The sequence below is a fragment of the Podarcis filfolensis genome (genome assembly GCF_964270895.1).
Source record: "Podarcis filfolensis genome assembly, chromosome: 15".
Lineage (NCBI taxonomy): Eukaryota > Metazoa > Chordata > Lepidosauria > Squamata > Lacertidae > Podarcis > Podarcis filfolensis.
The window spans coordinates 11,856,200-11,883,725 of NC_139618.1; the positions used below are offsets into that span (position 1 = coordinate 11,856,200).

Below are 27,526 nucleotides of genomic sequence, written 5' to 3' on the forward strand. Positions count from 1 at the left end.
CCTGCTGGGAAGAGTTGCTGTGCCTCCTGGGAAGAGTTGCCTAGCCTCCTGAGTTAACTTCACTGACACCATGTGATTTATCGCCGACCTGCCTGCTCCTGGCGCTTCCTGTGGAATTTTGCTTGCCTGGGTGCAGGACAATTGGCAGTTCCGGGACTGGCTAAGCAGAGACACGGACAATGAAATCTCCCATCTCTCTCTCTCTCTCTCTCTCTCTCTCTCTCTCTCTCTCTCTCTTTTTCTCTCTTCCCAGTGCTTCTCTTGGCCTACATGAAGGGAAATGCCAACTTGTGCCGGGCCATTGTGAGAGCCGGCGCTCGCCTGGGCGTCAACAACAATCAAGGCATCAACATCTTCAACTATCAAGTTGCAACCAAACAGCTTCTCTTCCGGCTGCTGGGTAAGTGCCCTTGAGCACTGCTGTTGTGCAGCAGGTGGGCTGTGCATAGAGAAGAAGGAGGCCTTTTAGGCAAAGCTTGCAGGGAGGGAGAGGCAGGAAGCTGCCTCAGTCTGAGGGCCATGTTAAGTGAGACCAAATCTCTACTAGTGGGATGATCTACTAGTGAAATGATTTGAAAGAGGGCAACCTTACAGGGGCCACATGCCAGGGGTGGGTATGGCCAGAGGCAAAAGTGGGCGAGACAACAAATGCAAGTTTTCTCTTTGCCCCGTAAACTAGTTTCCACACACCCCCTCTGTCCTCTCCACCCAGGCAAGCAGAAGGCACAATAAGAGCTCAAGCCCTTGAGGGGGCTGCACAAATGGGGTGAGATGTAGAGGGTGAGATGTCTAGTGTGTCTGGCAGGCAGCCGTACACGTGGCTGAATTCAGGGCTTGGGTAGGTCACAAGCCACGGTGGCAAAGGCTGGCGAGGAGCCTCTTGCATTTAATTCTTTCTTGCGCAGACATGCTGTCCAAAGAACCCCCCTGGTGCGACGGCTCCAATTGCTACGAATGCAGCGCCAAGTTTGGGGTCACGACAAGGAAGCATCACTGGTAAGGGGCGGCCTTTTCGGATTGATCCACCACTTGGACGCAGCTTTGATTTGTTTCATAGGTAGTTCCACTCAGAACCTGCCGCCACCCCTGGAAGGCTGCCTGGGCTGAAGGCATAGTTCCCTCCAGAGGAGGTGAAAAGACGCCTCTCACCTCTTTCTAGACTGGGCCAGGGGGAAGGGGAGGAGAGGCAGGGAAGCCCATTGGGAGAGGTTTCAGCACAGACCTGCTGTGCAAGGGCAGAGCATGGGCAGTGTGGAAAGGACAAAGAGTTCTTCACTGAAGCACTGAGGTCTATGCAGCATGAGACAGTAGCGTGCTTGCTTTAGCGATCTTGTGCACAGAAACATGAAGACCATGTGCCTTTGGTTGTGGTGCGAAACACAGGATCCACCCCATAGTTCCCCCCCCCCACCCATCATCCTAGCTCTGCACGCAGTGGGGGAGTGTTTTCAATATGGACCATTTGGGGCATGTCCTACCTGGCCAGGTAGCTTAACTCTATAACTTTTAATCCTGGTTTGGACCACCACCAAAGTGCTTGAAGCAGGTTGGAAGGCCAAGGAAGGAGAGTTCTTGGAGCTCTTAGGGGCTCTTCTCTCCTTTCTGCTCCTCTTGGGATTTGGTAAGCCAAGGGTGGGGAGCTTGTGGCCATGATGATGCTGTTGGGCTGCAACTCTCATGGTCTCTGACTGTTGGCTACGCTGGCTGGGGCAGATGGGAATTGGGCGTCTTACCTGGAAGTCACCAGGTTGCCCCATCCCTGTTGATAGCACTGTAATTAACTGAAGAGCTGCTTTCGATGAAGGAACCGCAGACTTTTTAATTCTGGGAAGCCCAGTTCCCATCCCTGGTCACAAGCTGCTTTATGAATCAGCCGGAGGCCTCTCCTTCGGCTCCCTTTGGCACTGCTTTCTTGGGTCCAGGCAGCGGGTCTATCTGCTAGGTGGGGCTCAGGACACAAGGCCAGCTTTCAGAGCAAGCACCTGATAAATGGTGGCAAAGGGGTACGATCCCCTGAAGGCACAGCAACCCCCCCTCTCTTTCTAAACTTCCTCAGAAACTGGGAAGCAAAGGAGAGGTTTCTTGTTAAGCACAGCTAGGTAGAAAAGAGCACAGCTGAAATTTTCTTTCCTCTCTCGCAGCCGGCACTGCGGGCGCCTTCTCTGCCACAAGTGCTCAACCAAGGAGATCCCCATCATCAAATTCGACTTGAACAAGCCTGTCCGGGTCTGCAACATCTGCTTTGACGTCTTGACTCTGGGCGGAGTTTCCTAGTTCCCCTGCGCAAAGGAGAGTGACTCCCAGGCCACGCCCCTCCTTCCTCCTTGCAAACCGCCTATCGCAGGGATGTGGGTTGCAGGGTGCGGGGGGGGGGGCACCTATTTTGTCTTCCTGTTAACGGCCGAAACTGATTGACTTAAGGGACCACGCAAACACTATATTCCAGTATAAATGGGTTTTGTACGAATGTTAACGCTAGAAAACTGGATCGGGAACAACTTGGAACTCTTGCAAAGTTGGTGCGAGAACAAATGTGAACTGAGTGAGAGGCCCTCTCCTTACTCTGGCGCGGGGCAGAGAAAATGAAAATTGTGCATTTGTGGATCATGTAACATAGCAGGCCTGTGCAAATGGCTGCCGAGCTGTGAGCAGGGCTGCTTTGAAGCCCAATCGCATTGTGGGGTGCGGGAGGGGTGGGTGTTTGAATATTGTGAGCACTTAACAAATTCCTGGGTAACTCTGTGTGATGACCAGCCCCTCTTGTTACCTTCCTGGAGAGAAGGTTCTGGTTCCCTCGCTGGCTTTTGTCCTAAAATGGGCAACTGTGCTATGCACAGTGAGTGTTCCCTCCCAGAAGCAGCTGCTGTCTTCAAAACAGGGTTTTGTCGTTTAAATGCATTTGCTGAAGAATTCCTTTGTGTGGCCTTACGACAGAAGCTTTACAGTTTCTTCTGCTTGAACAGGAGCTGCAACGGCAGCTCCAATGCTGTCAGAACGTTGATATCTTCCCTTCCCAATCTGCTCTCTTCCATGTTAAAAATAAAGATTAAAAAATAGGCAGCAGCAGGAGGAGGACAGACAGACAGACAGACAGAAAAAGAAAGTGAGCTTCGTTACCAAATTAAAGGCTCCTGGAAGGGAGGAAAAGCTGCTGGCTGGCCCTTTCAGCACATATCGAGAACTTTGCAAATAGTCATATGTTTACAGCAGTTTTCGCCAAGCTGGTGCCCGCCAGATGTTCTGGGCTCCCATCAGCCTCAGCCAACAAGAGTCCAGATCATCCGAAGGGCAGCAGCTGGGCAAAGGCTGGTTTACAGTGATGTTGGAAGGAAGGTCCAGCGGTTTGGACTAGCTCAGCGTTGGGGAACACAGTGTAGGAGCTAGCACAGAGCATCTGGATTTGGCTAGTTGCTTTGATGGACGGGGTGGGACAAGGCAGGGGTGACGGTGGCACAGAGCCTGATATGAGGGTGATGATCCAGTGGGAGCTGATCGCAAAGACAGCCGTGTCCTAGCTGCACTTCTGCTGACCACCCGGAGTTCCCAGCTGTCGTGGGTTTTTCCCTGAGGCCTTCTCCGTTTAAGATGCTGTTAGTGACTTGGCCCTCTTGAGGAGCTCTCCCAGATCACTGCAGGTCCAATGCTAGGCCAATATCACCTGGCCTTAACTGGTTTTCTTTTTTTACACACACACACACACACACACACACACACACACACACACACACTTTTCTCCACAACGGCTAACTTTGTCCATTGGGTCCACTTCTTCCAAAGGAGCACAAGGGGGTCCCTGCGAAAGCAGACTTTGATGCTGAAGAGGCTGTTTGGGTGCAACTCTGATACAGCAAGCAAGAAGACGCCCTACGTGCTCAGACGTAAAGCTCTTTGCCTTCTTAGAAACACAACAAAGTCCTGGGAGGTGGATGTGGCAAAGTCTTCTGTCGCTGCTCCAGAACGAATCGGTTGGGATGTCTGTCTCTTAACCTTAGTAACCACTACTACTTTTTCATTCTGTGTACATATATATATATATGGGGGAGAGGGAAATATCATTTATAACGCCAGATCTCATTTTCTTTCTTCCCCTCTGTCCCCCCCCCCTTCTAGAATACTAATGTGTCATCCCCTACTTACATATGTTCGTGTGTAAAAAGACCTGAAAAACCACAGTGCTACTTTTTTATAGGATATAACAGCTTTATATGTTCAGTAAAGTCCTGGCCTATGTGCAGTAAAAGACAACTTGGGTGGGGGGAATCTATGAAGATTGATGCTAAAAACATTTCAAATGGGGTTAGACAGTCTGACCTCTGTCAGGGGAAGAACTGGAACTCCAACCCTCTTCAGTTATGTGTGGGTTTACTGTGTTTTCCACACCATCACTTTGTGGGGAGAATTCCTGCTCGTCTCTGCTCTCCTCTTCCTGCCCCCAGCCCTCTGCTCCAAAATAATCTGTCTCAACACCTTCTTGACCTGCCTTTGTCTCTCTGCCCCTGAGGAATAAGTCATTTAGGAAGGGGTGCCCTTTTCGCAAAAGGCTTGTTCCAGAGGAGCACTGGGGAGGAAAAAAGAAGCAGTGGGACAGTAGCATTTCACCTGGGAACGGTCTCTTGACACATCAGATGGTCTCTCCAAGGCCAGTTTAACACTGCACAGGTGCCGGCGATGGAGCTCGGTCATGCACCATGAATCCGATCCTCTCTTAAAAGTACCCCTTTCTAGATTTACAGGCATTTCTCTGAACTGGCATCATGTGTGTGACTAACCCAAAAAAGCAGAGTAGCACCCCTTGTGGGTTGTTGGCATTTGAGCAAATGATCCACTGCAAAAGCTGCCCGTGCACACAGCCCCACAGAGCCTGGAAATTGAGAATGGGGGTGTTTCCAGGAAGGCAGTGCATTTTTGGATTCTAGGTGGACTTCATCGGGTTGCACAAAACTAATCACTGTAAAGCACTTTTAATAAAAGTTTTTAAGCCTGAGTCTGCATGACTGGCCCGAAGATTGTGTTACCAGGGGAGAAATCCACCATAGCCTGTGAATTGGCTGGAAGAGGCTGCAGCAGGAATTATTTTTCCTAGCCTAAGCCGCCTTGTTTCAAACTCCCTTGCAGGGAGAGAAATGGATCTTCAGAGAGGATTCCAATGTCCACCAAATCTCATTCTGCTGTAGCTTGCACTATCATTTGATCAGTTGACTTGCTGTGAAATGGAACCCTAAAGATTTTGCTGGGGCTTCTGAGTTTGAAATTCTGATCTGTATTTCCCAGTTCGACAAGTGAGGTGGACTTTTATTACCCGTTCTTGTGGAAGGCTTACTGGCCGCTTGTTACGCCCTGTCTTGGGACTTAAAAACACGATCCCTGTTAAATGTCTGTTTTGTGTTCTGAAGATGCATTAACAAAAATGTGAGGATTGTATACAGCTGGGGCTGAGGAGTTCTAGGAGAGCTCCAAATCGACTCCCAGCAGTGGACTTCCTTTAGTCTATGCCAGCCCCCCAGCTAGAGCAGGTGTTTGAAACTCGAGGGTATCTGCACGGTTTGGGGGGCTGGCACTCCAGAAACATTTCTAGTGTTCTGGTGATAGCTGCCTCTTTGTTAGACCTTTGCAGAACAAACACGACTTGCTGATTTTTCAGACCTACAAGGCTTTTTAGCTTCCCATCTCGAGAAGGCAAAATGCAGGATGCAACTCAAGATGCAGGAAATCCAAACTCCTTCCAAAGCAATCCATAATGACCAAAGCAGACTTGGGTAGTGTGTGCATTGAGGATGCAGAAGGCAGAATGCCTGTTCTTAGCTCCGTGTACCCATCATCAGCCCACAGCTGTTTTCCCTGTCCTCCTTTCCCTTCCGTTCTGCATTTTAGGCAGAGGTGTTGAATGTGACTTGCACTGTGAACTCAGTAGAAGGAAAACCCTTCACTTTTGGTCAGTACCCTTCCAAGTTGTCTTTAAAAATTAAATTCTGCAACAGTAGAAGCCATTGCCCGGTGCCTGATCATGGGGAACTTGCCTTTTTGTAAAGTAACACAACTAACGTCACTGAAAGATGACGCTGAGATGTCACCCACACAAGATGATATTCTGTCAAAGTCCCTTGGCTGCAGCTGCTGTGCTCCCTGGCTTTCTATTGGGGATGGGGAGGTGGGGAAATTCCCAGTTTTGGGCAACAAACCGCCATTCCTTTCTTCTAGAAGGTCGCTGTGAACTCCTCTGCTCATCATCGACTAGGCCAAATGCATTCTCTCTCCTCCTGGTTTTTTTGCACAAGGAAAATGAGCAGCTACAGGAAGTTCACTCTGCTCCTGGTAGCTGGTGGGCTGTGTCCTTCCTACAGGCCTGATGTGAGTCTGGCTCATGGGGCCTTAGATGCTGCCTGTATTGTCATGTGTTGCCACATTCCAATGAAATGTGCTTGTTTGGCAAACCCAGCCATGCTCAGTCATGAGGCTGGCCTCTTGACCCTTAACCAGCAGGGCTCACCTGTGCAGGCCAACTCGCACCTTATTTTCTTTTTTAGAAGGCAGAAAATCCAAGGGACTGCTGCTCAGGATACCCACCCATCCAACACTTCACTTCTCTAAAACCTATCTCACGAGTAGAGATTTGGTCTAACTTAACATTTTTGTTGTCTACCAAGTTGCTTTATTTAGCAGGATATTAATCAAGGACCAGTTTTTGTCTTGGAAAAGGAAAAGGGTAACAGAATGCAATAGTGTTGCCTGGGAAATGGGCTTGCATTTGAAACTGAAGGAATCTTGCTTCCTCTGACCACCATACAAACAGCAGTTGAGGTTTTACACCAGTCTGCTGAACTCGCTTCAGGGAATGCTCCTTCGTATACAAAAGAAAGTGCCCTAGCAAGGCAGGGAGGTTAATTTATTTTTCTTTCGCATATAGGTCAGCAGTCTTATCATACAAGCCCAAATCTGTCTGAAGTGGTACAGCACCCCTACCCACACCACAGGTTAGCTGACCACTGCAACTGCTGTCCTGAGAACTGAGAGCCCTCAACTCTAGAATGGGCACTTCTGCAGTCTCCTTGTCCCTTCTGGAAGCTGCCTGGAGTTACTGCAGTAAACCAACACCTTTTGCATATGAAGATAATGGTTGAAGGTAACGGGCCTGGATGGGCTGGCTAAGAAAGGATCTGAGTCTGGGAAATCACTGGTTTTTATCATTACTTTGCAACGTTTCCTCAAGTCTTTGTAAAGCGATGTATTTTTTCAATATTTATATGCCTGTGTAATTTCTTGTAATAAAGAAACCTAATTGAATCTGATGGTGTGCATGTGTTCATTAGTTGCAGAAATGCCACCTGGTGGAAAGATTTAATAGTGCTGTAGGTTGCTTATTTTTGTGTGAGGTTGAAAAGTAATTGATCTGCACTGCCCTCCAACATGGCACAGGACAGCAAATGATCCTTGAGCTTCAGGTTCTAAACTATGGTTAACACAAGCCATAGTTTATTGTGATATACGAATTATGCTCCCCTGCAAGGAAAAAGTGGGCTTATCGAAAGCTCTATAATAATTTATAATAATAATAATTTGGCTGAGTTTCCCAAGCCACTCTGGGCGGCTTCCAAACAAGTGTTAAAAACAATACAGCATTAAATATTAAAAACTTCCCTAAACTATCTGCTCGATTGTGGTTCAAATCATTAGAGATGAGCAGTTAAATTCTGCAAGAGGTTGGGGGTGGGGGAAAGAAGGGGGAAATCTCTGTGTGGGGTTAGAACTTGCACCATGACATCATCTCACCAAGCAGACACTGGTTTAGAGCCACTTTCCTGCTCAACATTCAGCAGCAGTTTCAGCAGACACAGTAATAGCCACAGTTTCACCAAACCACAGTTTACAAAGCCATTTCGGAGTACAATACTGAATTCTGCTTTGCTGATAATTTGCAAACGTCGTGCCCAACCACAAGTAAGGTATGTGTGTGGGTGTGGGTGTGTGTGTGAGAGAGAGAGAGAGAGAAAGAGGAGAGAGAGATGGTTCAGTCTTTTAAAGCACACCAGTCAGCCAGCGGATGGCACCCTTCATACTCTCGCAGGTTAGGGTTGTCCAGGTCACCTCTGTCACTCATCTGGGTGGACTGTGACTGCTCAGAAGGCAACCCCTCTGTATTCACACAGACGCACTGGCTGTGACTGGAGCCGGGCTCATACAGCTTCCTCGGGACTCCATTCCAGTCTCTGTTAACTCCACCGCTGCAAATACATGGGAGCAGCAAATTACCTATTTATTTCTGCCTTTTCCCCAGAAATGGGACTCAAGGCAGCTCGCCAAAATTAAAGCAAGCACAGATAAAATACACAGCAAGCTTGAAACATAATACTTGACGGGTAAATAAACTATAAAAAATTGAAACCATGTAGAAACAAAAATGGAAGTAATAACAGGTTATACTTGACTACAGATCCACTACCATTTGGATACATTAAAGAAACTGTACTAAAAGAGGACAGGGAATTAATACTACATCTCTTGACTGCTGCCAGAGTTGTTATTTGTCAAAATTGGAGGGAAAATGACAACCTCCATTAAAGAATGGACAACTAAAATGTGGAACTTAGTATGCATGGTTAAAGCCTAGCTATATGGTCAAAACCAGAGAAAGATGGACAGCAAGAAATGGAGAAATGGTCTGTTTATAATGTAATGCAGCAATAAGATCCGGGATAATGTAAATCCATCTATGATACTTGGAACATTGGAATATTGATCTGTTATGCTTGATTTTGGTATGGAAATTTGTCTTACTATGTTCAGTTCTAAATATCCCCTTTTGATTTGGCTGTTATATTTTGTTACGTTACGTGTATGTATGAATGTATGTATCTAAAAACAAAACATTTTCTAGGTCCCAGAACTACGTCTCTGGTGAGTCACCACAGACTCAGCCAGCCGCCATTTTGCCACCCTTCCCAAACCGTACCTCTGCTTTGAACACCAGACCCGACTTCCCCCAGTCGAGCTCCATTCCGAATTGCATGGCGGAAACCTCTTTTTCCTCTCGTTTTCCCGGGTCTGCATCCGCTGCCCTTCCTCGATGAGAGCTTGGGCCTGCGCTAGAGCCTCAGTGGGCGATCCATCCTCATCATAGAACCTCCCAGCCACTTTGCCTGTTCCAAGAACAGAAAGAAAACACCATCATCCCACGCCCCTCCATAAAGCAGCTCGATCAAAGCAACTCACCAGCCTCTCCCCCAACTTATAGTCCTTCCCTTTGCCAGGGGTCATAACAGATCTTCCAAATCAAAAGATTCCTGCATTGCAGATGGCCCTCGTGGTCCCCTCCACCTCTACAATTCTATGATTATATGAAATCCAAGCGCAGAAGGTTCCACCATTGTGATAGGAATTTTATGGTCTTAGATATATGGTAATGTTCATAAGTGTACCAACCAAGCACATACATAGATCAGCACAGGAAGGCCAACCTGGAACCATTTTGATTCCTAAGCTGACCAAATGTTTTCTCTGCAAGGTCAAAGTGGGAAACCTCCCCATTGTCTCTTTCCTCACAAATCCTGTCTGAAGGACACATTTAAGATATGAATAGGGTGTGAGCCTGTGACCTGGCCCAGGAACTAAGTATTTATCACTACAAAAGAATGGCCAGGCTCCCCAGGCAATCCAATCAAGTAACCTGCCAGACAGGAGATAAACAACAACAGGAGAAAAACAACATTCAAATTTCTGTTTAGACTGCCTTTTTTGTGATGTAGATATGATGTATCTGAGGGGTGGTCTTAGGTTACACCCCTTCTGTGATGTATGTATGATGTTTCTGGGGGTGGTCTTGATCTACAGGGTGGAAATTTCAAAAGTCTTTATAAGGCCTTTCATGCAATTTTTCTGGGTCCTCCGTCCTCCTGTGTGTGAGGGGAACACCCTGTTGCAACAGATCAATAAAGATCAGGCTTACTAGCTGCTTTGCTTCTCAATATTCTCTGGTTGGCCTCTGTTATTCTCTCCTACCAATAGGGAACCTATGTAAGGACTCTATATGGGCTCTTGGATACCCCATAAGGGAAAAGGGCAATTTTTGTTTACAACACCATCTAGGCCACATCCACAACATGCATTTAAAATACTCTTATCCCATTTTAGCAGTCGCAGCTTCCTCCCCCCCCCCAATAGAATTCTGGGAGCTGTAGTTTGTTAAATGTGCCAAGAGGGGTTAGGAGACACACACACACACCCATTTTTCCTCACACAGCTACCGTTTTAAGAGTGGTTTAACAGTCAATTCCTCTTCCCAGGAAACTCTGGGGACTGCAGTTTTGTATGGGGAGGGGGGTCTCTCCTAACAACTCTCAGAACCCTTAACAGACTGCAACTCCCAGGATCCTCTGGGGGGGTGAGCCGTGATTATAAGCAATCATAGTGCTTTAAACGTGTGGAGTGGCTATTTATTTATTAAATTTCTATACTGTCATTTGTCCAAGGACCACAGGGTGGTTTACAAGATAGAAACACAAAAATACACACTGTAGTGAACAAACAAAAACAATAAAAAAACCCCACACACAGTTTAAAAGGCCGTAGATTGTTTAATTAACTAAAGGCCTGGGAGAAGAGGCAACTTGAAGGCCCAAGGGGCGTATCTGCTATTCCTGAATACCCCACATTAAAGAGGGTGTCAGACCCCAACTGGTTGCCTGTCAGGGTACAGTCGCAGCTCAGTTAATTATCGTTCATCATATTTATTATCGGCACAGTGATATTTATAATGTTTAATGTCAGTGTTGGTGACACAGGGCCTGGCGAGACTTTTGTGAAGTAACTTTAGGCACCTGGTACACAACAACAACAACAACAACAACAACAACAACAACAACAACAACAACGTAGTAAGCAAGTTTCCCCTCCAGAAAATAAGTTGTATGGAATATTAATGTGATCAATATGATTCCCACCCCCTATTCTATGCTATAATGCAGGAATGTTCAAAGTCCGTTTCAGGGGCCTAATCCAGCCCGCTGGTCGGTTTAATCCGGCCCCTGTGGCAGTTTATTTCCTGAGGTAAAATCCTAAAAAAACCTCAACAACTTCAACCCTAAAAAAAACTCAACAACTTTGGTTGGCCCTCAAGGCCCTTCACTTCATCAAATCTGGCCCTCTTTGAAAAAAGTTGGGACACCACTGCAATGTATTTCTGTATTTTTCTCCCCAACTGGGTAACAGGGGACTAATAAGTTTAATAAGTAATAATAATAATACTTTAGAAACTGACACACAAGTTTCAGCTGAGCCTGGTCCAATGCAAAAATAATTCTTTTTGGGCTGCATTACATGATTTCATTATTTTTACAGACATGGAGGAACCTCCACTTGATGCATTTATTTGCCTGTGCATTTAATGAACAGGGAAGGAAAAAATATAAAAAATAACGATAATGGTCTTAATCCACCTCACACACACACTGCCGTTCACTCTGACGCACATGTTGCTGCTATTGCTAGAATGGTTATAGACAGGAGAGGAACCAAAATGGGGCTGGTGATTCCCTCAACGCTGCCAATTGATCACATACCAATAAGCACATAATTCTTGCTGTAGAAGGAGAGCCAGTTCTGGATGGCCAGCATTTGTAACGGTGATAGTCCCGAAATGTCATCCACCAGTCCTGCTGGGGTGAAGTCGCCCGACGCAAAAGCTCTAGAGGCATCTTTTCCTGGCAAAAGAACATTGCAAATGTTTTAATCATCATTATTCTAACAGTGAACAGGTAAAACAAGGAAATTATTACAGGACCAGCCCTCAAGATGTGGCAGGAATTTGGAAGAGATGTGTCTGGAATGCCCTCCCTTGTGAGGTCCACCTGTCTCCATCATCATCATTATGTGTGTGTGTGTAATTCCCCCCCCCAACCATTTCCACAATAACCTTCAAAACGAATACATTTTTTCATAAGTTGACTTCCCACCTTCGTCTCCACAGTGTTCTTATTCAAACTCTTTCTACTATCATTAAAAAATTCTCTATTACAATTGTTTTACCTCCCCACCCCCCGCTTTTATCTCAAATCCTGCCCGTGATTTCATTTGACTGTAATATATATACATTTTTAATAGTCCACAAAAGGCCTCCATTCTCTGTCTCCGTCATTATTAACTTTCAGGAGGAATCTGAAAACATGCCTGTTTGCCCAGGCATTTGATGACTAAAGAATACTGTTCCTGGCGAACCCATGATCATAGGATGGAAGAATGGCTTTAACTGTAATTGGTTTTAACTGGTTTTGCTTTGCTTTTTTTAAAAAAAATTGCAGGTCTGTTTGCTGCCCTGGGCAACTTGGGGAGGAAGGGTGAGGGGCATAAATCATAGAATTGTAGAGTTGGAAGGGACCCTGTGGATCATCTATTCCAACCCCCTGCAATGCAGGAATATGCAGTTATCCATACGGGGATCAAACATGTGACCTTGGCATTCTTAGCACCGCACTCTAACCAACTGAGCTATGCTGGTGAGTAACAAAGTCCAGTCTAACTGTGCACACCTATTTGCATGTCCAGCACTCAACACACCTTCCAGTATGCAAAAGGAGCAGAGATGACCATGCTCAGGCATGGCCAAACTTGGCCCTCCAGCTGTTTTGGGACTACAACTCCCATCATCCCTAGCTAACAGGACCAGTGGTCAGGGATGATGGGAATTGTAGTCCCAAAACATCTGGTGGGCTGAGTTTAGCCTACGCTCAACATACCAACCTGTAAAAGATTTTTGGGGGGTTTTTTGGGGGGTGTTATAAAAGGGGGCTTAAACAGGTACCTGAAAAGAAGCTGTAAGCGCCCCCCGGCCCATAATGCTTGCGTCCTCGTTGCACATCAAAGACCTGCCCCAGCACAGCCAGGTAAAGCCCAGCGCTCTCCTCCGCCCCAGTGTAGCGGCTCAGATCGTCGGCGCTCAGGACCAGCTCAGCATCACGGTCCGGCCACAGCCACGAGCGGGGATCGAACCCGCCACCCCAAAGCCAGGCGGCTGCCCAGCCCAGAGCCAAGGCAGCGAGCGCCCCTCGCAGCATGAAGAAGGCGTGGATTGGACAGCTTCAAGTGGGAGGAGCTGAGGCTTGCCAGAGCTCAAGATGACGCGGGTGGAGCAACGGAGGGGATCACGTGGGCTCCCTGGAAGCTCATTCATTGGCTGTTGCTTTCAGGGTTTATAGAAAAGCTTCTTTCTTTTTATGACAACGCGACCCCATGTCTTTTCGCCCATAGAGACAAAAATAGTAGAGTAACACAGAAATCCAAAACGTCAGATCGTTCCTTCCCACCCCCTTCATTCTGAGGCTCAAAGACAGGTTGCCTCTAGAAAACAATGAAGAAATTCAAAGTTTCCGCTGTAGCTGCGATTGGGCATCACCTCTTGGGAAAGGGAAAACAAAAAGTAGCTCTTTCCAATCTGAGTGTGCGTGTCTCTGTGTATGAAAAGTCGAGTTCAAACCTTTGAAAAGTGATGCGAAAAATGATATGCAGCCTCACAACTTTGAAAATCTTAGCAAATCTGGGCGTGCATGACCGCGTTTGTGGTTTTCTCCTTGCCCTCGTGTTCTTCTAATGTTGGCTTAAGGAAGTTGGGAGATCTGCCCTTGAAATGTGCAGAATTTTGGTTTGGCAGAGTAGAAATTCATTGGTGGGCAATTGCTTCCATCCCACCCCCAGGAAGCTATGGAGCTCAGTTCCATCCACTGAATTTGGGTTTATATCTTATGTATGATATACAGATATGCCTGAAACTGGAGGGGGAGCTATGATGGACTCTCCACCATAGTGAGAATCCATGGCCCTTATACAGTTCCTCACAGAAGAGGACTTCCCGATAAAACTGGGAAGCGTTTTTTAACTGGCAATGCCACAAGTTTGCAGATTTCACAGAATTCCCCACCCTCATGACAGCTGCTTTTGCTGAACTGTCAAAGCCTTTTTTTCTGCAGTAGCTTGCTCTGGGAAATCAATGTTTCAACAAAGGAAAAGATCCCCGAGGTGATTCTGAAATCCTTTGCTTGTTTACTGGGGTTCACCTGTGAGGGCAATGGTTTTGCTGGTAATCCAAATGTGCGCAAATATTCACAGCCCGTTGGGAGAAGTTGCGTGCTAGTTAATGGTTTGTTGCTGCTTACTGATCAGAAGTATTTATTATAGGTTTCACAGAATTAGAACTGTGGAGTTGGAAGAGACACCAAAAAGCCATCTAGTCAAAGCCTTCTGCTATGCAGGAATCACAGCTGAAGAATTCCAGACCTCCATTAAAAATCCTCCAGTGAAGAAGAGTCCACCACTTTCCAAGGTAGCCCATTCCACTGTCAAACAACTCGTACCATCAGAAAGTTGTTCCTAATGTTTAGTCAGAATCTCTTTGCTTATAAATTGAATCCATTGGTTCAGGACCTATCCTCTGGAGCAGAAGAAAACAAGCTTGCTCCTTTGTCCATGTGACAGCCCTTCCTATATTTGAATATAACTACTGTGTCACCTCTCAGTCTTCTTTTCTCCACGTTAAACATACCCAACTCCCTCAACCGTTCCTCGTGAGGTTTTATTACCTCTCTCTTCCCGCCCCTTTTTTGTTGTTACACCAAAATCCTAGGCAGCCCTGAAGCTGCTGCTTCTCCTCCTCCTCCTCCTCCTCCTCCTCCTTCTTCTTATCATCTGGGGTACATTTATTTTTGACAGGTGAGCCAGAATGGCCCAAATCATAGCATTTTAGTGAGTGTGTACTTTCTGGAGAGTAAAGGAAACGTGGCTGGGTCATAGCTGTCAACTTTTCCCTTTTCTTGCAAGGAATCCTATTCGGAATAAGGGAATTTCCCATTAAAAAAGGAAAAAGTTGACAGCTATGGGCTGGGTATCTAGAAGGAAAAGATTACAGTTGAATTTACCATCTGTGCCTTTGGGTCTTCATTCCCTCCTCTCCCTTTTCCTGAAAAAAACCATTCTCTCTTCCTTTTTCTTCCCTCATTTTGCTTATATCTGTTTGCCATTTTAAACTCATTCTTCTCCCTCCTCTTTGTCGCCTTGCCTGCATTCCTAATTTGAAATCCACATCTCTTGCCTTCAAGTCGTGCCTCTGGGCTGACCAGAAGTATCTGCTTTGTTCTTGTGGGAAACGGGATTCTGGGCTAAAGGGTTATTAGTTCCCATAGGGGCTTGTGGGTCCTCTGCTCAAGCTGCTGTTGGGCTCCCACTCCCATTAGCCCCAGTCGGCACTGCAGGGTTGATGGGAGTTGGAGGCCAAAAACATCTAGAGCAAATTCTTAGCTCAAGGTCACCCAGTGAACACCACAGATTTAAACCTGTGACTTGGCCAATCCCACTGCTATACATCCAATTTTCTCTTCCCTTAAAAGTAATAAATTTACATTGCTGCTGCTGCTGATTCTGGTCCGCTGAGTGCATTTGACACCCTTTCCCCCACTCCTCTTGCGATTAAATGAGACATTTGTTTTTATTGGAAAATTTTCAAGAGTGCCCTGGCACTGTTTCCTCAGGAGGGTCATTCGTTAACTAGATCCAAGTCACTTATAACCCAGGACACAAACGTGCCGAGTGCAGAGCTCCAGCTTGGTCTCTCGAGACGAAACTCCCATCGTCTCCAGGATCCTGGAAAGGGAAGTTTAAAGAGGAAGCAGTCAGGGGTCAGCTGGAAGCACAATCCAAAAACACAAACAAACTTATTTATTTATTTTTAATTAAATTTTTATTAAGTTTTGCACAAATATCGCCAATCAAACAATTTCCCAAATAACATATTTTCATCTTTTGGACTTCCCTCAGCTTCTCTGACAATCATCCGTATTTAAATTTTTATCTACGCATTCCCCAAATTTAGTATCGCCTTTTAAAATACCTTTACAAACATATTTGCATTCTTGCAATATTCCTTATTTTTTCACAAAGCTTCTTTAAAACCCACTAGCGTTGTTTGCTTATCACATACACTCAAGCAAACTTATTTTACCAGTTTATAACCCGCTTCAGCACCTGAGGCCTTCATGTACGATAAGAGAAAAAGGAGCTAAAATACAACTTCTAACAACAATAAAAACATTTCTACTGATGCACAGTTGTCTCCAAGCATGGCCACTCAGGTGCCTGTGTTATCAAATATATTCCTGCTCTGAATATATAAGCTGCATTTTTGTCTATCATTAGGGATGCTGCATGGGATGCGGGTGGCGCTGTGGGTTAAACCACAGAGCCTAGGGCTTGCCAATCAGAGGGTTGGCAGTTTGAATCCCCGTGACGGGGTGAGCTCCCGTTGCTCGGTCCCAGCTCCTGTCAACCTAGCAGTTCGAAAGCACGCTAGTGCAAGTAGATAAATAGGTACCACTCCGACGGGAAGGTAAACGGCGTTTCCGTGCACTGCTTTGGTTCGCCAGAAGCGGCTTAGTCATGCTGGCCACATGACCCAGAAGCTGTATGCCAGCTCCCTTGGCCAATAAAGCGAGATGAGCACCACAACCCCAGAGTCGGTCACGACTGGACCTAATGGTCAGGGGTCCCTTTACCTTTACCTTTAGGGATGCTGCAGTATCACGGAGGTAGTAGCTTTGCGATTAGCTTAAAAGGGTAAAAGCAGCCAAACTGCTTTAAAGTGTCTGCCACAAAATCATATGGCAATGAGTCCCAAAGGTTCCCAAGACACCACAGGAAAAAAAACATTTAGATATTATTTGCAAGGGTATGCATGGACAAAGTTTTCAAAATAAAGGGGCCCGGGGGGGGGGGTCAACCTCATCTGGATGACACAGCCTCTTTCTTATGCTGCTCAGATGCCTTAGCTGTGATATAGAGATGGAATTAATATCTGAAATTTGGAAAGCTTTTTAAAAAAACGACAGGTCCTTGGCCAAGAACAACCTGAAAATTTCTATATGAATAAATATATACAAATAGAAAACAGGCATTACTTGGTTGAATACACTTTTCTTTCTTTACCTTTGTTCGGTGTTTTGGATGAGAGATTTTGCTGCCTCAGGCTGGGCTTTTAGAAAAATCTGGTATGGAGAGAATGACTGGATGTATCCCATCAGGTCAGCGACACTCATTGGCAGTTTATCAAGAATTTCCGTGATCCTGAAAGAAACAGACACATTAGAGAAGAGAGCAGCTGTGTAAGAAATTCTGTTGACCGCGTCCAGCATCCAGAACAACAGAATGATCCTACCCCTGCTGAATCCAACAGTTCTTAGAGTTTTAATTTCTATTTCCCCTTCTGTAGTTCAGGTGTAGAAATAGTTTTAAACTATTTAGAATACACTTTGGCACAAAAACAGTATATAAATTATTGATGCTGTTAAGCATCATAACAATAGTAATCTATTGCATTGTTATGTTTTCTCTACATTTCTAAGCTATAAAACATTCCAGCTATGTTACACCACATTTCTGCTTTATCATTATTATTATTTTAATAATAATCACATTTTGTATTTATCAAATTCACTTTTTTCGGATTAAACCCCTTGGGGTTTTTGACTGAATAAGTAGTCTATATCTGTATCTATATCAAGATAGAGATAGTGCTTTTTTTCTAAAAAAATTTTTTAGGGGTACTCTCATTTTGACTCAATAAAACCACCATTTTATAGTTCAAATTGGGGAAAATAAATACAGTAAATGGACAAAAGTACAACGATTTACAAAATGTTTAGGGGTATGCGTACTCCTGTGTCCCCCCCAGAAAAAAGCACTGGATCTATCATCTATCTATCTACACATATGTTTAAAATAATAGTAAGATAAGAAATGGGAAGCCACCCAGAGAACTTGCGTTATTGGCCAACATCTAGATAGGATAAATAAATATATCAGCATCAAGAAACCTCTGGCCCACCAGGCCTCTCCCATCATATCATATCAAGGTCTGTGTTGGAGGTGACATACATGTGTGTATAGATGCATGTTTGCATGTGAGAAGGGGTGTAATGTAGGTGCAAAGGGGGAGGAGTAGGGGTGTGGGTGTGCTTTGGGTCACACAGATTTGGCATTAAGCCCCACAACCGCTTCCCCCTCAAAGAACTCAGCCCATGGGGAAAATGTCCCACCCTTGAATTAAAGAAATCCAGCTGTCAGTTTTTCTCTCCGCTAAAAATCTGCAAACATGCTCCAGCCTTTCTTCCCACCACACCTTGATCATTTCAGGTCCCCCTTTCTGCAGTAAAGTTCTCAGCAGCTGGACTCGGGTCGGCTGAGGTCGCAAGCAGCAATCCTATAGAGCCATTTACCTGGGAGGAATCCCCGCTGAATTGCAACTGGACTTACTCCTGCGTAAACATGCACAGGATTGCTGTTTCACAACAGCAAATAGCTGGATTATTTCAGACAATCTGGTACAGTCCACTCACCTCTCCTTGTCCTGAAATGGCAGGGAATCAAAGATTGCTTTGTAGTCGTCCATAACAAATTTGATCTTTTCGTTTGAATATGGGAAAATCTGGCCTTGAACCTGTGAAGGCAAAAAGGAAAGCTGAAAGGTCCTGGGACAATCGCACACCAGGTATCGGCTAGTGAGCAACAGCTCTTTCTTCTCTCTCCTTTAATGTGGCATCTCCCCAGGTGTAGATAACTTTCATGCTAAACTTCTGCTTTTTTTTTTAAAGAGGCATAGCTTTGATTTGTATTTTTTTAATATTGAAGTTGTCATTTTTATTTTTATTTTGTTAGTACGGCGCAATATGGAGGTTCCATTCCTATCATTGTTACAGTCTTCTCCAGCTGGGCTCTTTAATAACACAAAGAGCCCCCCTAAAGCTGAGCAATGGTCCATCTAGCCTCCCCACAATGTCCAATCAGATGCTTCTGGGAAGCCCACAAGGAGGGCTTGAAGGGAATAGTCCCTGCCCCATTGATGCTGGTATTTGGTGGCATAAGTTCACCTGCTAACACCAACAGCCCTTATCTTAATTGACATATCCTCCTCCATGAAGTCGTTCGGTTTCATTACACATTTTTGTCTGTCCTGGATCAATTTCCTATCCATTTTACTACATGCCGTCTTTTTCACTCTATAAGACGCACCCGACCGTAAGACGCACCTAGTTTTTAGAGGAGGAAAACAAGAAAAAAATATTTAGACTCAAATGTTGTTGAAGAGGCTTTGCGTTGCTTTCGCTGAAGTCAGAACAGCAAGAGGGATTGCTGCGTAGCAATTCCTCTTGCTGTTCTGGCTTCAGTGATAGCTGCGCAGCCTGCATTCACTCCATAAGACGCACACACATTTCCCCTTACTTTTTAGGAGGGAAAAGGTGTGTCTTATACAGCAAAAAATACGGAAATTCCAAATTCTAGTATTCCAAGAAGGTGGGGGGGAGAACTCTCTCTTCTCCCCTCTCTCCATCTCTTTCCCCACACTTTTAAGACCTCTACCACTTGGGTGTTCTTCCATCAAAGTCCCCAAACACCTTGGCTCACTAAAGTGTGGAATAGTCCTAGTGATTCAGCCAGCCAGCCAGCCAGCTATGCTCTCTGCATTATTCCGTATTTTCTAGGGCGGGGGGAATAAAGAAAAAATCCATCCTGCTGGCTATCTTGGCTTCCTTTTTAACCGCGCGCAACCTCTCCAGCCGAGAGAGGCTGCGCACGGCTTTGGCTGAAGCCAAGACAGCGAACGGGATGGATCCCGCTAGCTGTCTTGGCTTTGTTTTTAGCCGTGGGGCTGGGGCGGGGGAAGCCCGAGCTTCCCCCAACCCCAGCCCCCAGAACGGGTCCAGGAGCGGGGGCGAGGTTGCGCGCAACCTCGCCTTCGCTCCCGGAGCTTGCTGCTATCCGCAAGCCTTCTGAGCCCGGCGGGAACTCCCGCCGCGCTCCGAAGGCTTGCGGATAGCTGCCTGAAGCCTGCATTCACTCCATAGGACGCACACACATTTCCTCTTCATTTTTGGAGGGGAAAAAGTGCATCCTATAGAGCGAAAAATATGGTACTCCATTTCAATGCCCCTCCCACCCAGTTTCCCACCTAGCTCTTTATAAATTCCCTCCCTCCTCACTTAAGTTCCCCACCACCACCAACACACAATTTTTAAAATACTTCTGCAAAACTTGAGGTTTTCTTCAAGCTTGCTGATAACCTCCCTCTTGTGTGTGGGTGATGCTGTTCCAGCTACATAAACATTGCCACAAATCCCCTGATGGCTGGAAATATTATTATTATTATTATTATTATTATTATTATTATTATTATTTATATCCCGCCCTCCCTAGCCAAAGCCGGGCTCAGAGCAGCTAACAACAGTAACACAGTTTACATAAAATCACAATCAATTATTTGAAATACATTCTAAAATCAATTCAGAGTCAAATTAATGGCAACCATTGGGCTAGAGCTCTATGACGCATGATCATGTCCGGAGCGCAGACCTCAACAGACTTTCTCCCAAGCCCTGCTCAGGCTTCCATCCCTCCCACAGCGATGGTTCACTTAGGAAGACTGCGCCATCGGTCTTACCTCCTGGAAGATTTCTGTGAGCTTTTCCGAACAGTCCTTGTAGTGCAACCGCATGTCGAGGGTGTTGGTACTCAAGGCCACACAGCCGGACGGCTTGAGAAGGCGGTCCACTTCCTTCATGAAGCGGGGAATGTCAAACCAGTGGGCAGCAGTGAAGGCCGTGAGGAGATCCACAGAGCGGTCCTCAAAGGGGAGCTCTTCCGCAGGGCACACGCTGAGCAAGCGAAGGGCAAAGTGGCTGTTAACTGCTATGTCTCACTCGCTCAGGTGATCAAAATGGCTGTGGGGGTTTGCGGTGTCTGCCTCCTAAACCACCTCGTCATGAATCCACAGCAAAAGCTCTGTTCTCTATGGTGGCTGCTCTGCCAGAGATGAGAAGCCACAAACATTGGCTGGTCTTGACAACCGGGCCAAATTTGTACTCGCCACCAGGGTTCGAAATTAGCCAGGCATATATTGCACCTGGCTACTGGCCATTTGCGACCAAGTTTCAATGCCTGGGCACCAGGATGGTGCCTGACATCTCCACCCTCTGGCGGTGCATGCCTAGGGATCCTTCGACCTTGATTGTTTTCACACACTAATATCCTGCCCTGTGGAATTCTATCCGTTATATTCTATCTGCACAATCAGAATGAATTTCAGGAGCTGAAATGCTTTCTCTGTGCAGCCTGAGCAGGAGCAGTGAACAACATTATAGTTTATATAGTTGTTGCTTGTCTTCATATACCCCATCCCTCTGCCCTGGTCATAGTTGTGAAGAATATTCTTACGGTTAGGGAAGTTTTTAATGTTTGATTCTATTCTGTTGGGAGCCACCCAGAGTGGCTGAGGAAACCCAGCCAGATGGGTGGGGTATAAATAAATTATTGCTATTTATTATTATTATTATTATTCTACGTTATGCACGGTCCGTGTCACCATTAAGAAAAAGAGGTCGGAATATACCGTTCATAGGCATTTCAGAGGATTCTAGCACTGCTGCTGCACTTAACAAAAGCGTTAAACGATGTGAGGTAACAGAAGCATATTTTCCGAGCCACAGAAAACAATAGAGCCACTTGATTCTCATATCTAGAGTCCAGAGTCCACTTCTGGGTGCTTTAAAGAGGAGGACTCATACAGTAAGGTGTGACCTTCCAATAAATATTTAAAATTGCTGATAAAAACAGTGAAAAGCAATTAAAATCATTGCATGCTTCACAGACCCAGAAATTGCTTTTCACTGTTTTTATCGGCAATTTAAAATATAACTTGCAAACTGCTTGGAGATCTTACTGCAGTCAAGTGGTATAAACATCTTGTTAAATACACATGTGTGCCAAGTCTACCCTTACTTACAGGTAGGAGACATTTGGCGGGTGGGCAGTTCGCTTGGCCTCCTCGATCTGAGCTTCGCTTACGTCTGTCCCGACCACCTTCTCAAAACGCTTCGCCAGCAGGTGACTGCTCTGGCCTGTGCCACATCCCACGTCCACGGCCAGATGAAAGGAGGTCATCTTCTGAGGGAAGACAGCAGCACATATTGAGAAGCATAGCATCAATTCACTTACAAGGCCACATCTTTCTCTATTCCAGACACCAGTTCTCACTCCCTAACAAATAGGCCGTAAACCAGCCATCACCTGGTATGCACACACCCTTCTCTGCCATTGGCCGGGCTACTGTAATGTCACAGAACATTCAAGGGCATTCCAATTGTCCTGGGGAAAGTCCGCTGCCCCAGCAGCTCAGAATAGGTAAAGGATGGGGTTGTAAACCTCTTCGGTGAAAGAAAATGACAGGAGCCGGTGAGGATTACTCAGTAGGGGGCAATGTGGGATAAGATTCAAGCTCAGCTTTTCCTCTTGCAGTCAAACAGGAAGAGTAGCATCTTAGCTAGCAAATCTCCAGAAGTATTTTCACAACACCAGCAAGCTTAATCTTTGCCTGAAAAAATGGTTGGAACACATTGGCCTCTTTCATCTCGCCAAATGCTTTTACTCACTATTTTTCTTTTCCAGTGACTAATATGCCTCACCTCTTTTCAACTTTGCAGTGGGAATCTATCAATCTTTACCCACCACAGTGTCTTCTTACGTTCAGGAAAGCATGAAACCTTACAAAGGGAGGAAATTATTTGGAGCTTGGCTTTTTATTGTTTACTTAATGCTAAGAGCTCGGAGGCTCCGCCTAAGGTAAGAAAAATGATGTTTTGTTCTGGAATTAGAAACTTCTGCCCTTGCTCAGGATCGAGGAGAGGCTTTTTTTCATACAGAGAATTGTAAGATTGGAAGGGACTGCAAATGGTCATCTAGTCCAACCCACTGCAATGCAGGAATCAGAGCTCATTTTTTTAAAAAGAAAACTTAGCTCAATTTTAAAAATGGTTTTAATAATACAAACCAAGAGAGCAAGAGACACCCTTTGAAAGTGTTTAGATATTTCATGTCTTACTGTGTTTTAATTTATTGGAAGCCACCCAGAGTGGCTGGGGTAACCTAGTCAGATGGGCAGAATATAAATTTATTATTATTATTATTATTATTATTATTATTATTAGTTCCTTCCCTCCTGAAGACAACTCATATACAACTTTTTTCTGTTAACAGCTGCAAGGCATGGACTCTTCGATTTTCAAGGATGCGTGTGTTTGGAGAGGAGGATCCTTAGTGTTTTCAGTTTCACAAAAGGTACCCAATACCAGCAGTCTTTCCCAGCCCTACCTGGCGACTGAAGCTGGGACCTTCTACACCAGGCTTCCTCAACCTCAGCCCTCCAGATGTTTTTGGCCTACAACTCCCATGATCCCTAGCTAGCAGGACTAGTGGCCAGGGATGCTGGGAATTGTAGTCTCAAAACATCTGGAGGGCCGAGGTTGAGGAAGCCTGTTCTACATGCTAAGCAAGTACCCTCCCACTTAGCCAACCATCCTTCCTCGTGGCCCATCAAGCTCTCCTGCCAACACTGACCGGCAGCAGCTCTGCAGCCTCTCGGGCAGGAGGTGCTGCTTGATTGATTGATTGATTGATTGATTGCATGCCTGCTTTCTCCCGACGCGCCCCCCCTTTTTTACCTTTTTCTCCAGGTAGGAGAGGATCACACCTTGGAGGTTCTCCGGGGGTGGGAACCTGTATTTCTGGTAGACAGCAGCGTGATCTTTGGCCGCAAACAAATGAGCGGCCATCTCTCCCGGAGAGAAGCAGCTTTCTCGTCCGCTCTCTCGTTTTATTAATCCGCGAAGGGTGAGCTTCGCTCTTGCAAACTTTGGAACAGAAATCAGGAAAAAAAGCTGCTCCCCCCCCGCCCCCTTTGCAGGACGTTGTAAAAACCCGGAACAGAGCTAACCGGAACGGAGCCTTTACCAATAAAAGCGATTTAGGTCACCCTAAGTGAAAGGTGTTGGAGGAAAGGCACCTTGGGAAGAGTAGTTTAGAAATCGACTTTCCAGCATGCCACGTTGGATGACGAAACGCGCGTGAGAGAGAAACAAAATTAAAAGGAAGGGAATGAATGAATGAGAGGCAGGGATGGAGAGAGAGATATGTGGAATTGCAGACAACTGGAAAGATGTGCAGCTGCTGCACTTGTTTATTGCACTTTATTCACCAAGGAACTCAATGTGTTATGCATGGTTCTCCCTCTCTCCATTTTATCCTCACAACAACCCTGTGAGGTTGGGTTAGGCTTATGCCCCATCATTTAGTAAAAAACAAGCCAGCTCCCTCTCCAATGATCTCCGCAGGGGTAGCGGAGCGGGGGTCAAGTTGCTCCCCCTTGAATCATCTCCAGATTTTTATTTGTTTTTAACAGTAAGTTTCTCGCATTTAATAGACGCGAGGCAAAAATGTGCAGCAGCGGGCTATTCTGCTCATTTGATTCAGTGAGAAACTTGCCTGCTCCCACTTTTCAGGTATGCACGATTATGTTTGGAAAATTTACTTTGCAGGGGGTGGGGTGGAATCGTGCTCAGGCTCCTGCATCCTTCCATTCCTGGAGTTACTGAGCCGGAGCGTAACAGCGATGATTGACAGATGATTCCCACAGAGATGCAAAAAGAATAGAGTCACAATTCAGCTCCTTGCAGGCAAAAGTTCCTGGCTCCTTTTCAGTTTATTTTTGTGCCCTTCAGAACACAACACAAACACAACACATACATACACCCTCCCCAGATTCCCACACTTTCCTTCCAGCTACACAGTGAATAGCAACGAAGCAATCGGTTTTTCCACAAGCAGCTTGTATGCCTTTTCTATGCCGGAGCGGCGCTTGATCAGCCAGCCTAACCCCGCCCTGATCTTGAGACTGGCGATTGAGGCGGGGCCTGTGTGTGATTGCTACAAGGTTTAACCAATCAGCGCTAGCCTGCATGGAAAACTGGGGTGGGTGGACTTTGCAATGGCACTAGCCAGTCAGTGCTGAGCACAGCAGGCTGGTACTTGAAGATGGAGGGTTTGGTCGCTGAGGAGCTAAATTCACTTTGCAAATCTGCGCATCTGTTCCAAATCCAGAACCACATCCGCACCACAGCTTTAAAGCACTGTGATGCTCCTTTAAACTCCCCCAAGGAATTCTGGGAGCTGTAGTTTGTTAGGGCTGCTGAGAATTGCAAGGAGAACTACAGTGTTCAGAATGGCTTAACAATAAGTCCCTATTTCCAGGGAACTCCTAGAATTGTAGTTGTCCTTCTGAGGGAAGGGCCATAGCTCAGGGGACAGAGCGTGTGCTTGGCATGCAGAAGGTCGCAGATTCAATCCACAGCATCTGCAGACAGGGCTGAGAGAGACCCCGCTGTCTGAAACCCCAGAGTCGCTGCCAGTCAGAGTAGACATGTTGTTGTTTAGTCGTTTAGTCGTGTCCGACTCTTCGTGACCCCATGGACCAGAGCACGCCACGCCCTCCTGTCTTCCACTGCCTCCCGCAGTTTGGTCAAACTCATGCTGGTAGCTTCGAGAACAATGTCCAACCATCTCTTCTTCTGTCGTCCCCTTCTCCTTGTGCCCTCCATCTTTCCCAACATCAGGGTCTTTTCCAGGGAGTCTTCTGTTCTCATGAGGTGGCCAAAGTCTTGGAGCCTCAGCTTCACGATCTGTCCTTCCAGTGAGCACTCAGGGCTGATTTCCTTCAGAATGGATAGGTTGGATCTTCTTGCAGTCCATGGGACTCTCAAGAGTCTTCTCCCCTTCATGGATCTCGTCCCCTCCTTCTCCTCTTCATGGATCACTGCCTTGCCATGGCGAAGGGGCTTGAATAACTCAGAGAACCTGTGAACTATGCCGAGGAGGGCACCCAAGATAGACAGGTCATAGTGGAGAGTTTTGACCAAACGTGATCCACCTGGAGGAGGAACCGGCAAGCCACTCCAGTATCCCTGCCAAGAAAACTCCATGGACGAAGTCAGAGTAGACAGTGCTGAGCTAAATGGCCTGATGGTCTGAGCTGGCATAAAACAGCTTCCTATAAGTATTCTTCTGACTTTTTCCAAACCACAGAAAATCTGACTTCTTTTTTTTTTAAAGCCGCAGGTGTAGCTTAATAGGTTCCATTTTCTTTTCCCAAGAGGCACGCATGCTGCTTTTGAGGAGTATTGCTGCATTTTCAGGAGACTGAGTCCGCCACCAGCCATGCTAATGAGGGGACTGCCAGACTGCTGCACTTTAACTCCCATTATTCCTGCCGATGGGCCAGACTGGCTGGGGCTGATGGGAACTGTAGTCCAGCAACACCTGGAGGGCCACAGGGTTGCTACACACAGAGTGTTTGAGGACCGGGACATTCGCAGGGAAACCAAAATGCCTGTTTACAAAGCTATTGTACTACCAACCGTACTGTATGCTTGTGAAACATGGACCATTTGTAAGTGCCATCTCCAACTTCTTGAAAGATTCTATCAACGGTGTCTCCGAAAAATCTTACACATCACTTGGGAAGACAGGCGAACTAATATCAGTGTACTGAATGAAGCAAAGATCACCAGTGTTGAAGCAATGATTCTTCAACATCAGCTTCATTGGACTGGTCATGTTGTGTGGATGCCTGATTATCGTCTTCCAAAGCAACTACTCTATTCCGAACTTTAAAATGGAAAGCGTAATGCTGGTGGTCAAGAAAAGAGGTTTAAAGACTGTCTCAAGGCAAATCTGAAAAAATGTAGTATAAACACTGACAACTGGGAAACACTGGCCTGCGAGCGCTCCAATTGGAGAACAGCCTTTGCAAAAGGTGTCATGGACTTTGAAGACACTTGAACTCAGAACTCAAGGAAGAAACATGCTCAAAGGAAGGCATGCTTGGCAAATCCACACTGTGATCCACTCCTGACCGGGAACCAATGTCCCCATTGTGGAAGGACATGTGGATCCAGAATTGGCCTCCAGAGTCAGTTATGGACTCATTGTTAATACCGTGTTTATGGAAGACAATCTTACTCGGCTATGAGTGGTCGCCAAAGAAGAAGAACGCACAACCTAATAATTTTCATTATTAAGCTTTCCAGTCAGTGCCATTTTAACTGCTATTTTAAATTAATATTTGGAAGAGGGGGTTGCCTTGGTGCATGAATGGGATTAGTGCATGAACGGAACGGTATCTCTGTGCAGCCTTCAGTTCATGTATATGCATTTTTCTTAGAACTGAACCTCTGCGTAATATTCAGTTCAGTTCTATGGTTTTATTCATGTAGAAATTTACAGGCTAGTTTTGGCCAAACAGACCTCACCAAAACAACGAACAACCATTTTATTTTATTTTTAAACAATTAAAATAATGTACTGTAGTTGAAAATGAGCAGAACACAGTCAACATAAAACCAGCAGCCGTGGGGGCACAAATTAAGCAATATTGAGGCCTGTTCTCATCGGCCTCCAGAGGGAAGGAAATGACTCGCTGGACCTTCTGAGAGGAGTTCCAGATTCTGGGCTCCACCACAGAGAAGACCCTGAGTTGTGTGCATTTGCTAGATGAGCAGCAGTCAAATCTTCCAGCCAGTGACCTGGATTTTTATATATATATTCAGAAAGCTAGGTCCTGTGTGTGTATGTGTATACACACACACACACACACACACACACACACACACACACA

General features: G+C 45.9%; 3 protein-coding genes and 1 long non-coding RNA gene across 5 annotated transcripts in view; 2 read left to right on the forward strand and 2 right to left on the reverse strand.

Moving 5' to 3' along the window:
* ANKFY1 (ankyrin repeat and FYVE domain containing 1) overlaps window positions 1-4,984 on the forward strand; it is a 44,980-nt gene extending 39,996 nt beyond the window's left edge. The window contains exons 23-26 of one of the 2 annotated variants that reach the window (XR_014541902.1): window positions 254-400; window positions 906-996; window positions 2,142-3,209; window positions 3,293-4,984. Coding sequence is in view for 1 of the 2 variants with exons in the window: in XM_083587466.1 (XP_083443592.1) it covers window positions 254-400; window positions 906-996; window positions 2,142-2,274 (371 nt within the window). In the remaining variant the exon portion in view is untranslated. Of the gene's footprint in view, window positions 1-253; window positions 401-905; window positions 997-2,141 lie in introns of both variants that reach the window. The other variant, XM_083587466.1, reaches the window with a different exon arrangement.
* Window positions 4,985-7,161: 2,177 nt separating this feature from the next.
* On the reverse strand, window positions 7,162-13,082 carry CYB5D2 (cytochrome b5 domain containing 2). The gene is made up of 4 exons (XM_083588008.1): window positions 12,791-13,082; window positions 11,553-11,693; window positions 8,948-9,134; window positions 7,162-8,219 (listed from the first exon to the last, which is right to left on the reverse strand). The coding sequence occupies exons 1-4, from the start codon at window positions 13,041-13,043 to the stop codon at window positions 8,006-8,008; spliced, it is 795 nt and encodes a 264-aa protein (XP_083444134.1). The 5' UTR covers window positions 13,044-13,082; the 3' UTR covers window positions 7,162-8,005.
* A 50-nt stretch (window positions 13,083-13,132) lies between these two features.
* On the forward strand, window positions 13,133-14,495 carry LOC310750232. The gene is made up of 2 exons (XR_014542000.1): window positions 13,133-13,426; window positions 14,161-14,495. It is a non-coding gene; the product is annotated as an uncharacterized lncRNA (long non-coding RNA).
* Window positions 14,496-15,444: 949 nt separating this feature from the next.
* On the reverse strand, window positions 15,445-23,740 carry LOC310750148 (putative methyltransferase). Its single transcript, XM_083587999.1, has 6 exons — window positions 23,520-23,740; window positions 21,806-21,966; window positions 20,465-20,678; window positions 18,366-18,466; window positions 16,957-17,094; window positions 15,445-15,618 (listed from the first exon to the last, which is right to left on the reverse strand). Exons 1-6 carry the CDS (start codon window positions 23,628-23,630, stop codon window positions 15,534-15,536), a joined length of 810 nt encoding a protein of 269 aa, XP_083444125.1. The 5' UTR covers window positions 23,631-23,740; the 3' UTR covers window positions 15,445-15,533.
* Between the last annotated feature and the right edge of the window lie 3,786 nt (window positions 23,741-27,526).